The 13,068-nt window shown below is 46.0% G+C and overlaps 1 protein-coding gene across 7 annotated transcripts in view; it reads left to right on the top strand.

Annotated features, from left to right (window-relative positions):
• Positions 1-13,068, top strand: part of nhsl2 (NHS-like 2) — a 256,426-nt gene that overhangs the window by 143,316 nt on the left and 100,042 nt on the right. Inside the window, exon 1 of one of the 7 annotated variants that reach the window (XM_078412447.1) lies at positions 3,283-3,479. The exons of 5 other annotated variants lie outside the window; for them this stretch is intronic. In XM_078412447.1, the coding sequence (XP_078268573.1) occupies positions 3,422-3,479 (58 nt within the window). In that variant the 5' untranslated portion in view covers positions 3,283-3,421. Of the gene's footprint in view, positions 1-3,282; positions 3,480-5,735; positions 5,851-13,068 lie in introns of those variants that run through there. One more of the 7 variants, XM_078412445.1, reaches the window with a different exon arrangement.

The following is a 13,068-nucleotide window of genomic DNA, read 5'->3' as shown; positions in this document are numbered from 1 at the left end:
CGGGACAGGGAAGATTGGCTGATCCCAGTGTATAGGGAGTTGCAGTAGTCTAGGCGGGAGGAAATGAAAGCGTGAATGATTTTTTCTGTGTCGTCGAATTGGAGGAAAGGTGACATGAGTAACCATTAGATACAATATGTGACCAGCCAGCAGGTCCAGCTGGCAACACTATCAGTCAGATTATTTTAGTGCAACAAACAATGTACACTGTGGACACGATTGTAATCATGTTTTGTCTTTCCGCTGACTGGTTAGCACGCAACAAAAGCTTTTCACTGTACCTCGGTACACGTGACAATAAACAATACTTTGAACTCAAACTCAATCTGCTGCAGGAACCAGCGAGCCGAGCAGCATCTGTGGATGAAAAGGAATGGTCACTGTTTCGAGTTGAAACCCAGCATCGGGACAAAGTGTGGAGAGGGAAGATAGTCAGCATGAAGAGGAGAGGGAAGATAGTCAGCATGAAGAGGAGAGGGAGAGTGGTGAGACAGAAGTGAGAGGTGATGGGTGGACCGGGGAAGGGTAAAGGATGGCGGACACATAGAGCCAGGTATTGGGAAGTCCTATCTCCTTTCAAGCAACCTCTCAGAGAAACTGTGGGATTGTGCACCTAATATGGAGAGTGAAGCCACCTGAAGATTCCTTTACTCCTTATCTGCGACTCCCTTTACTTTGGAGGTGGCCCTGTTCCATTGGGCAGATTGGAGGAGGCAAGAGAATTCCTGTAGCTAAAACCTTCTTCCCTTGAAATCTCTGAAGGTTGTGCAGCATCTACATTAACTGGAAAATCACTCAGCAAACAAAATATTCACCAAATGAGTCCAGTGAGCAAAATAACTGCACCAAATCATCATGTAGCTTTAAGGCTGCATGGCCCTATCCCCAAACTCAATCTCTGCTACATTGATGACTGCATCGGTGCTACCTCCTGCACCCATGCAAAACTCACTGACTTCATTAACCTCTACTAATTTGCATCCTGCACTCTAATTCACTTGAACCATCTCCAAATTCTTCCTACCATTTCTTGACTTCACCGTCGCCATAACAGGAGATAGACTATCGACTGACATCTATTATAAACCTACAGACTCCCACAGCTATCTAGACTACTTCCCTCCCTGCTTCCTGTAAAGACTATCCCCTACTCCCAATTCCTCTGTCTACGCTGCATCTGCGCCCAAGATGAGGTGTTCCATACTAGGACATCCGAGATGTCCTCATTCTTTAGATGTCCCCATCTTCCATCATAGATGAGGCCCTCACTAGGGTCTCCTCAATATCCCACAGCTCTGCTCTTGCTCCCCCTCCCCTCAGTCACAACAGGGACAGAGTCCCCCTAGTCTTCAACTTCCACTACATCAGCCGTCGCATAACGAACATAATACTCTGACATTTTTGCCACCTCCAATGGGATCCAACCACTAGCCACTTCTTCTCCCCTCCACCCCTTTCCGCTTTCCGCAGAGACCTCTCCCTCCACAACTCCTTGGTTAACATCCCTTCCCACACAAACCATGCCCTCCACAGGTACTTTCCCCTGCAAGGTACAGGTACTTTCCCCTGCACCAAGGCAAATTCCTTGTATATATACATACTTTGCTAATAAAATTTATTTAATTCAATTCACTTCAACTGCAAGAGATGCAACACCTGTCCCTATTTCGCCCCCCTTGACACTGTCGAAGGACCCGACAGTCGTTTCAGGTGAGGCAGAAGTTCACTTGCACTTCCTCCAACCTCATCTACTGTATCCGCTGTTCCAGGTGTAGATTCCTATATATCAGCGAGACCATTGAACACCTCCGCTTAGTCCCCCTAAACCTACCTGATCTCCTGGTTGCTAAACACTTTAACTCCCCCTCCCATTCCCACACTGACCTTTCTGTCCTGGGCCTCCTCCATTGTCAGAAGGAGGTGCAGCGCAAATTGGAGGAACAGCATCTCATATTTCGCTTGGGCAGCTTACATCGGTATGAATATTAACTTCTCTAACTTCAAGTAACCCTTGCTCTCCATCCCTCCCCCCTTCCCAGTTCTCCGGCCGGATTGACTGTCCTTGATTACATTTTATCTCTGTTTACTTTGTTGTTACCTTCTCCTCGCTAACAATGATCTATTCTACATTTTCCTTGATCTCCATCCCCTTAGTCCTGTTTTCACACCTTACACTTCCTTGTCTCTGTATCTCCCCCTCCCCAGACTCAGTCTGAAGAAGGGTCTTGACCCGAAACGTCACCCATTCCTTCTCTCCAGAAATGCTGCCTGTCCCTCTGAGTTACACCAGCTTTTTGTGTCTAAATCTGACAGACAGTTTGCACCCAGCAATGTTCAATATAGAGTAATGAAATAAATGAACACATCTGTATTGCGTGTTTCAGTTAAAAAAATTGTATTTTAGTTGGAGCTTTCCTGCTAGAAGGGTCTCAACCCGAAACGTCACCCATTCCTTCTATCCAGAGATGCTGCCTGTCCCACTGAGCTACTCCAGTATTTGGTGTCCACCTTTGGTTTAAACCAGCATCTAGAGTTCCTTCCTACACCTGTAGCTTTAAGGCACAGCAGGATCATATTAAAATAGTGTTGAAATCTTAAATATCTCACAGAAGGCCAGATTACGTCTGAAGAAGGTTCCTGATCCATGTTCTCCAGGGATGCTGCCTGATCTGCTGAGTTAATCCCGCACTTTGCGTCCTTCCTCAAATAAATCAATGATGTCCCTACTTCTTTCTGCCCGGAGCCTAAAGTTGTGGCCTGCTCAAAATGCGCATTCAAAAGTGAGGTTTGGATAGTAGATAGTAATGGGTCTTGTGTTACTGCCCAATTCATGTCCAAGCAGCTGAGACGAAAACATGAGGCAGTCGCAGATGCGTCGATAAGCATTGAGTAGAATTCATTGGGTGGTGATTCTAATTGTCAATCTTTGGGCACACAGGCCAATTGATATTCACTTATTACTGCCCCACGATGGAAAATCTATCGTAATGCAGACTAGACGGGAAGCAAACCCAGGTGCTTCCTGTTTCACAATCTTTAATAGTTGTTGCTGTACTAGCTGACCCATTGAGCTAATTGCTTCTGGTTATCAGTTAATTACGGTGGTTTGGAACAGGTATTAATTACTGAAAGATTTACGTATGTAGATGCATTTGATATTAAAAGGAGGGAAATCACACACACCACAGCTGCAGTATTGTTGCTTTTCCTCGTTGGTACCAGGAAGGAGTTCAAACAGTGCCTCTCCCCCTCCCTCCCTTTTGTTCCTGTGGTACGCAGGGCCCATTTCCCATAGGAACTGTCTGTAATGATGCACCCTGTGCAGGCTGCGCTGGGGCTAGCATTTTGCTGCTGGCAATCCTCCAAACAATCCAGGCAAGAGGGAAGAGGCGAGGGATGAGCTGCACCATGGTAATAAGGGATGATGGGCAACACCTATGAAAAAGAGCAACCGGGCCAGAGAAAGAAAAAATACAAAGGTATTGTTTTGCTGTATCACGCTGGATTTCCCCATAGGCTTCGGGTGAGAAAAATCAGTTGCTGCACTACTTGCATGGAGCAGGTAACAGACATCTTTGCTGGGTTGCTTTTAACAGAAATGTAGAAGGTTACCGTAAACTGGGACTCTCAAGCGGATTAAAAGATCGAGGAGGATTACAGTGTTAATTTATTCTGATTGATAGCAAAAATAACAGCAGGCAGCCATGTGTGATTTCTGAGTGCAGCTTGTTGCTTGGTATCTGCTGACATTTTCCGATAAGGATTGAATCAGTGTCAGTACAGACCCCATACTCGGGCTGCTAAGTATTACTTCTGCTGCTGTCATTTCTAGAGGGAATATTCTTGTTCAGGAAAACACAGCCAGTCTGCTAATCAATAAATGAGTGACTGATTCCCAAATCCTTACATAAGTAGCCATGACTGACTGTGTGAAAATAGATAAAATTGTATTGGAATGTTACCATCTAAGGAACTGAATATTAAGTCTGTCTTTGCATTACATCATATTTGGCTTTAGTCCTGTACCAGGAACTCTCGATCGTTGGCTGTATGTGGGTGTGTGAAGGGCATTGAGGATAGGAAGAATAGTGTGTGTGTGTTTGTGCGTGTTTGTGTTTTGTGTGCGTGTGAGTGCATGTGTGTGTGTGTGGTATGTAGTCACGCACATATGTTTACAATTTTGAATATCTAATGTGGGTGTGAAGAGTGGACAGGATGCTGATCTGTAAGGGTTGTGTTTTGGAGCAGGAAGGCAGATACTATATTCATTCTGTGCTAAGACAATATGTAAGTGGCAACGCGAATAGTTAATGTTTATTGTCGGTAACAAAGAATTTGGGGGACAAAGTGGTGGAGTAACTTAATGGCTTCGGCAGCATCTCTGGAGAATAGAAGATGTCACAAAAAGCTGGAGTAACTCTGCGAGTCAGGCAGCATCTCTGGAGAAGATGAATAGCTGACATTTCGGGTCGGGACCCTTCTTTAGATGTCTTCAGAGAGTTTGGGAGCATTTTTTAAAATGTTTTATCTTTATTATTATAAATTGAGAGCAAACTGGTGAATGGCGCCTGGGAATGTGGGAGGAATTACAGCCTTAAATCCGTGATAAATGTAAGATTTTTTTGTTTTGTTTGATCTTCATTGTATCTCAGTAAAAATGAGCAAAATCTAGCAAGGTACAAATAAAGTAAATAACACCTTAGAATTCTTTGGATTTGTCTTGCTCTTATGGGCTCTCGTGACAGTTTGGAAAGTAATTGAAGTTTCCAGGATCGCTAGAATTGGTAATATCAGTAAAATGATGTTTATACGATTTGTGAAGTAATGACACTTTTAATTTAAAATTAAGGTATCACAAGTACTGTCATATGAAGCATGAATATTTTTAAAGGCTGTTTGAATGATGAAAGAGTTAAGGCTGAAGTTTAGTTGTGGAGAATGTGAGATGAGATGAATGCTGCTTTCACTGGAGGAAGTGTAGGTATTGATTGATAATATAACAATTACTGCAAGAACTCTCAATACACCTGCATTGAAAAAGCATCTGTTTATGTGCCCATCTGTTTATGTGCCCATCTGCATTTCTCATTGTTGGTTTAAAAAAAAATCAAGCTTGTAAAGAAATCACAGTTTTATTTATTTAGTATTCTCAAAAATCAAAAGTTTTCTTTAGTAAAACTTGGTAAAATGAGATTATAAATCCTCCAATGGATAAAACATTAATCAGCAGTTTAGATTATATAATGTGTACCAGGAGCAAATTCAGCATATTTTGTGCCTGTTGTCTGTTCCAGGTTTTGCTTTAAGCTTCTGGAGCTGATAGCTCTTTGCTTGAAAAGTGGAGGGAGGGGATGGGAGGGGAGAGGAGAGGAGAGGAGAGGAAGGGGTGGAAGGGGGGTGTTGGTAGCGAGTAGGGCTGGCTATTCAGCTTGTCTAATAGGAAAGGCATGGCTTCACAAGGTCTGCTGATCTTACGCAGATTGGGCCCAGACTGAATCATTGTAAAAACATGTTATATCTCCCAGCAAAACCTCGAGAAGGAAGGCACTACACAAGTGGGAAGGAAAGGGGACTGGGTTGTGACAATGGGCTGATCTGAGTTTCGTAAAACAGAGTTCCTGCTCACTTCCTATGCTCCCGAGTCAACAGATTTGAAGGGAAGTTACCGTTTAGTTTTGCTTTTTTTTTTGTTGCGAATGAGCTAATGGGATCTTTCAGCTTGCTGCTTTGCAATGTGGTGTTAACCACATTTCTTACATGCTGGTGGCTGGACTCCTATGCTTTGGAGCATTTGTACAGAGAAGATGGATTATAAATCGAATACCCTAACAATTTCTCGCAGTATGGGAGGTAGGAATCTCTGGTGTAAAAGTCTGAAAGTGTGTGGCATTCTGATTTTTTTAGTTTTAATGCAAAAAAAAAGTTAAATTAAGCTCATGATTGAATTAGCACAGATTAGCCACCACGTTACTACATAATGTGCAATGGCAATATTTCAGTCCAGTGATAGAACAGTTTAATATTTTCATGCTACAGTCTTTCTATTTGCTTATTCTCTTTTTAAATAGTAATCAAGATTTCTTGAGGCATATACCGTGGGACATGGTGATGATTAGGGCTGGATTGTAGAAGTGATGCATTCCTTTCCTATCTTTGTCATTGTATTTTTAGAAAGGAAAATCAGAAAAAGAAATCGATGAATTAGACTTCATTGTGGTTCAGGAATTGACTTTTAACAGCAAGGAGTGGGATCCTGCATTTATCACTCCTTTTGGGATTTTATTCTGCTGTTATTCACAGTGAATGAGATAGTGTGAAGAAGCTGTTGTGAACAGCCAGCCGGTTTCCACCTCACTTTACCTGCTACAGGAATAAAAGCGAGGATAGACGTGAAGCCGACCTTCGGTACATTGCCATGTGAAGCCAGAATTAGCCCCAGTGTGGCCACAGTCACATTACAGACAACGATTCATTTTTTAATTAACTTGCTTACCATTATGTTAATTAGAAAGCTGTATCTTTTCATATTAAATCCAGGATAATGAATAGGTGGCTGTTGATAACATGTACCGTAATCTAATTATGATTAATGAAGGGAGTTGTGGAGGGTGGGGAGAGGGGAAAGATCATATCAATTGCTATTATAAACCTGTGGCAATGGAATCCAAAAGTTATGCTTTTTTAGGAGTCGCTGCCAAGAGCTTCTTCCTGCCTCAATACTTTTAAATTGATGGTCAATATCATTAAAAAAAGCAGCAACTTTAGATCATTAACAGTTTAGCTATATTCTGTGCTGGGTTTAATAGGAGATGCATTTCTTTAAGAAATTCCCCAAATCTTGCAAGAGGATATTATATTTCTCCGTCAATGCTGAGGGTTAACCACACTGTCCAGAGGGACTAAGTCCTTGATGGTAATGGCTCCTGCTTGCTCTCTCAGTGGCATTGAGATTTACTAAAGTGGCCTTGGTTTTGTCGGACAAGGTATGGAAAGAATGAGTCTGAACTCCTGCATCTCATTACATTCCTATAAAAACTATATGAATGCTATAAAATGTGCATGTGTTGATAACTAGCCAGGAGAGACTAAGGGTCTTTTCTTTAGAGAAATGTAAGCTCCCGAGAGAGGTCTTCAGAATTCTGAAACATTTAGGACTTAGAACGTGGAACAGTACACCACAGAAGTGACCCTTCAACCCATAATGTCCGTGTCGAACATGATGCCAAATCACACTGATCACCTCTACCTGCATGATATCCCTCCATTCCCAGGGTATCAATGTGTGTCTAAAGGAATCCTACATGCCATTGTAGTATTTGCATTTACCACTCCTGGCAATGCCTTCCAGGCACCCACCAAGCTCTGTGTCAAACTAGCCCCACACGTCTTCTCTAAGTTTTGCACCTCTCAGCTTAAAGAGAGGTTTCGATAGAATGGTTGCCGAGAAAGTATTGTAACTGGTAGGGGGAAGAAAAGCTAGAGGATGCATTTATAAGATGGTCGTGCAGAGATCTAGTTGGGTATTCAGAAGAAACCACTTTACCCAAAGAGCTGTGAGAAATGTGGAGCTGGTCTTCTCAATGTGTAATTGGAATGGGCAGCACAGTGGCAGAGCGGTGGAGTTGCTATCTTACAGCGCCAGAGACCCTAAGTTTGATCCTGTCTACGGGTGCTATCTGCACGGAGTTTGTACATTTTCTTTGGGATTGAATGAGTTTTTTCCGGGTGCTCCGGTTTCCTCCCATGCAGGTTTGTAAGTTGATTGGCTTCTTTATACTTTAGTCTTTGGAGGTACAGGACGGAAACAGGTCCATCAGCCTACAGAGTCCCTGCCGACCAGTGATTACTGGTGATCATTAGTGACCCCATTCACTAGCACTATCCTACACACGAGGGACAATTTGCAGAAGCCAATTAGTGCTAGTGTACGGAGTGATTGCTATGTAGGATAGTGCTTGTGTACTGGGTAATCGCTGGTCAGCACGGACTCGTTGGCCGAAGGTCCTGTTTCCACGTTGTATTTCTAAAAGTTTTTAAAAGTCTAAATGATTTTAAGGGGAGGCTGGACAAGTGAACAAAGGCAAAAGGAATATAGGGTCATGTTGATAGATTTAACATAGGAAAGCCAGGGAGAGGCTTGAGTGAAGCATAAACACCAGCATGGACTGGCTGGGCCGAATGGCCTGTGACTGCTAAGTATCCTGTGTGTTCATATGTTATCCTATGCTCACGTCAGGCTTGGCGTGATACCATTGAATACTCCATTACACTTATGACTTGGTCTTCTGAGGAATAACCAGAGAGTGGCTGGCCATGTGTCATCTTCCTCCAGCATGTGCCGTCAGCTTCCTCTCTCCCTCCAGCAGATGGTATCACCTCCAATCGAGGGCACGCCTAACAGTCAGTCACTAACACAAACTCCGACATCCTTGCTTTAAGACTATGGTATAGCGGGACGAGAAGGAGTCCCGTCAAAAACTAATCGGACGCGGGTTGCGTGCACTAGACGTGTTTATTCTCTCCAATACAGCTCAAATTGGCACTTGATTTACTAAGGGTTAATTACGAGGCTATGGTCACTGAGGCGCTGGAAGAGTAGACGCAGGTGGGCGCAGCGTTCTTCTCGCGAGCGACTTGCCACCAGGATGTCGTCCAAGTAGACAAACAGGAAGTCGAGCCCGCGCACCACGGTGTCCATCAGGCGCTGAAAGGCCTGCGCGGCGTTCTTGAGGCCGAAGGGCATCCGAAGAAACTCGAACAACCCGAATGGGGTGACGATTGCCGTCTTAGGGACATCCTCCGGTCGCACAGGGATCTGGTGATATCCCCGGCCAGATGGGCTGCGAAGTCCTGTATGTGGGGGATAGGGTAACGGTCAGCGGTCGTGGCCTCGTTAAGGCGGCGGTAGTCCCCGCACGGCCTCCAGCCGCCGGACACCTTCGGCACCATGTGCAGCGGGGAGGCCCATGGGCTGTTGGAGCGTCGAATGATGCCCATGGTCTCCATACTCCGAAACTCCGCCTTTGCTATGAGGAGCTTGTCAGGAGCGAGCCTGCGGGCGCGGGCGTGGAGCGGTGGGCCCGATGTCAGAATATGGTGCATGACACCGTGCCTCAGGCTGGCTGAGCCAAACATAGGGGTGACAATGTACGGAAACTCAGCCAGTACCTGAGCGTAGAGATTGTCCACCGTCGCTACGGGGTTGCTGACCGGCGCTGTGGGCGCGATAGAGCGCAAGGAGATCTTCTCAACAGTTGACGCGTGGACGAGACTTTGGCCCCTCACGTCCACGAGGAGCGACTGCGCCCGCAAGACATCTGCGCCTAGCAGCGGCTGGGCCACGTCCACAACGATGAATGGCCAGGTGAAATGGCGCGCGCCGAAAATAATCGGAACCGTGCGGACGCCATATGTGCGGATTGAACTACCTTTCGCAGCAGTTAACGGGGGGCCCCTTTCACCAGCACGAAGGTCGCGTCCAGATGGGGGCAATACGCTGATCTCCGCCCCGGTGTCCACCAAGAACCTGAGCCCCTTGCGCCGGTCCCAGACATACAGTCGATGGATCCTGCCGGCCACCTCGGTGACTAACGGCGGCCGGCACTGCCGTTTCCCGGGAACGAACATGGCTGGCGGTATTGGCGGGCTGCTGAACCCCAGCGCTGGTGGTAAAAACACCACATCCTTTTCCTTGGATCTCCTAGGTCCTGCTCAGCAATCCTCCTCTCCTGTGCCACTTGTCTGGTCTGTGGCTCTCATGGGCGTGGCCCTCTTGTGCGCGTGGTCCTGGGTCGCTGGGCCTCCCAGGGCGTGGAATCAATCCGGTCCAGCAATTCCGGGGATTCCAGCGGTTCCAGGTATTCCAGAGCACCCATCTGCTGCTGGTCGGACAGCCACAGCTCATCAGCGCAGGCCGCTAGCCGGATGGGATCCTTGACCCTCTCCCCCGTGAGCTGCTGGCGGATGTCTCGCGGCAACTGCTGCAGGTAGGTAAATTCAAAGAGCGGGCAGGGTGGTGGTCGGCCATGAGCATGAGCATCTCACTCATGAGGGCCGAGGGCATTCGGTCGCTGAGCCCACCCATGTTAAGGACCCGACAGGCGCGCTGCATTCGGCTTGGCCCGTAGATCCGGAGCAGCAGCTTCTTGAGGCCTGTGTATTTATTCGCCGCCGGCGGATTATCCAGGTAAGGAGTGACCCGACCGGCCGTCTGCTGGTCCACGGCACCTACCACATAGTGATAGCGGGTCTTCTCAGTTGTAACGCCACGGATGTAAAATTGGGATCCGGCCTGTCGAAACCAAACCCCGGCTGCGAGTTCCAAAATGTAGGGAGCTTCAGCGATACCGCGTTGAGTTCGGCCTCGTAGGCCTTGTGGGGTCACCAATGTAGCGGGACGAGAAGGAGTCCACCAAAAACTAATCGGACACGAGTAGCGTGCACTAGACATGTTTATTCTCTCCAATACAGCTCTCTACACCACCCCAAGTCACGGGCGTTGCCCGGCCTTAAATACCAACTCAGGTACCGACCCCGTGGCTAGCGCCTCCCACACCGAGACGCCGCCCTCTAGCGCCGATGGTTCGTTCTGCCCTTAGGTTGCCACCAGGTGTCACCACAATGGTTTAAAAAAATTCTTTAAGAGCATTAAACCCCGACCGGCGCATTTAATAGAACTGGTTGCTTGTGAGTCACAGCTGCCTTTCCATCCACACTCTGACTCGTGGGTAGTGCAGATGGAGCAGTACAATTTTTCTCCAGGGTGGTGCTTGAACCTAGCCTTAGTCATCAACAGCGCCATCGGGGCACAAATGTGGGGGTATCAACAGTAAACGGATCACGCGCCCCCTCAGTCTTCACACACAGCTGCCATGGCCAGTTATCTCTTTAATCGATGGTCAATGGTTCATTATTATCACATGTACAGACATGCAGTGAATTTTCTTTTTACATACAGTTCAGTAAAATATTGCCATACCTAGCTAGGCACAATCACAGATTAGTACAAAATGCATAGAATTAGTCCACAGAAACCCTGCATGCAAGAGTCACCAGGTTCTGGCGCCATTTTCAAAGTGCAGGCTGGTCTGCGCGCTGGGTCTTCTGGGGTGGGGCCCGATCCAGGCGAGCCCCAGGCTGTTGCAGGGCCTCCAGACATCGCCTCCTTCCAGATCGTCCATGGAACCGTCGTCCCTCTCCTCGCCTGCCAACCTTCAGGCTTTGTGACCTGGGGACGCCTCCTGCAGCTGACCTTGAGGGTGTAGAAGGGAAGACCCTGGTTCACTCTCTTACTGGCCCTTGCTCTTGCGTCCATCGTCTCCAGCTCCCTCCGCCTCCTCTCCGAGACACAAAACGCTGGAGTAACTCAGCGGGCCAGGCAGTATCTCTGGAGAGAAGGAATGGGTGACGTTTCGAGTCGAGACCCTTCTTCAGACTGAGCCTGTAGAAAGATGTCAACCTGAAGCGTCCCATTCCTTCTCTCCAGAGATGCTGCGGTCTGAAGAAAGGTCTCAACCCACAACGTCACCCATTTCCTCTCACTCGAGGAATGTTACTCCAGCATTTTGTGTCTATCTTCGGTTTAAACCGGCATCTGCAGTTCCTTCTTAGAAATGTTGTCCCCTCTTAATAGATGAACTACATAGACACATTATTGAACACTGCACTCTTCCATTGTTGAACATGTACTGAATATGTAGGATTCCCCTTTAATTAAATCTAATATCTGTTATAAGGGAGAATGCAATTTTGATTTAAATATAAATTAAAACGACCCCACTAACTAAAGAGGCAAGTATTTTACAGGCTGCTTTGTTTGACGTTTTCACAGAGACATCCTGAATTCAATGGAACAATGTAAACAAACAAACCTATTCATGTCACCTCACTTTCCACTGCAACCACATTTACTTAGTGAACTCATACATCTTTTTTTCTCAAAGATATGTCACTGTCTAACTAAAACAAACAGAACAAGCACACAATTAGAACAAGCACACATACTTCCATTGCACTGGCAGGTGCCATTGCCTTCCAGGTCTACAGTCAGCCACTGGGCATTTATTCCTGTTATCCATGACTCTTTTAGTTCTTGTATCTTGGCTTTGTGAATTCTGGAGAAGTTAGTATCTTTGCTGGGAACCTGACTTTAGAACAGTCTGAAGAAGGGTCTCGACCCGAAACGTCACCCATCCCTTCTCTCCAGAGATGTTGCCTGGACAGATACTCCTGCTGAGTTACTCCAGCCTTTTGTGTCGATCTTCGGTTTAAACCAGCATCTGTCGTCCTGCCCTACACATTTTAGAACAGTCCTCGGACTGAAGCAAACCTTTCATTGTGATCAACACGTGAGTCTTTTCAGCAGAACTGTGACAGGAAATATAGGAAACATCAGGAGGGCAGGTTTAAAATTTCAGGCAAATGGTACAAAGTAGATTTGAGAATAAATGTTTTTACTCGGAGTCGTTCGGATCAGGAATTCACTACTTGTAAGTGCAATAGAAACACAATCAATCAATGCTTTCAAAACGTATAGTAAAGTCACTTTAAAAGAGATCGATTTGGAAGATTGAGGAATTGGACTGACACAACTGCTCTACAAAGAGCTGACATGGAATTGATGGGCCAAATAGCCTCTTGAGGTGCCATGACCAATCTTTGCTTCCCAGCTCGATCATTTGAAGGTGGAGATATCAATTGTCTAAATCTCAATCTGTGAAGGCTGTGGGCAAGCTTTTCTATTGATCTTTGTGGCCATTCTTATTGTGGGCGATTATTGCAGTAATATTATCGATCAGACTAAACTTACTTCAACTACTGACACCTATGCCTTATGGCTGTAAGTAGTAGTCCATTATCAGATGTCTGGTACTCCAAATCTAACAAATGTATCTGAAGTTCTTTCAAAGTATTGTTCTTATTGTTGAAGTAAATCTTATCATTTCAGTAGATTTACTGCATAAAAACCACACCAGAATGACCATGTAAGTCACAAAGAGCAACCTCAGCCCTCGCCCACAGCCTCTCCATGGCTTTGTGTTGAAATAAAAATTGTTTACTTGGAAAACT

This window comes from Rhinoraja longicauda, chromosome 15, assembly GCF_053455715.1.
Source record: "Rhinoraja longicauda isolate Sanriku21f chromosome 15, sRhiLon1.1, whole genome shotgun sequence".
Classification (NCBI taxonomy): domain Eukaryota; kingdom Metazoa; phylum Chordata; class Chondrichthyes; order Rajiformes; family Arhynchobatidae; genus Rhinoraja; species Rhinoraja longicauda.
Note: the sequence above shows the minus strand (reverse complement) of the source record. Positions and strands in the feature narration are given on the sequence as shown.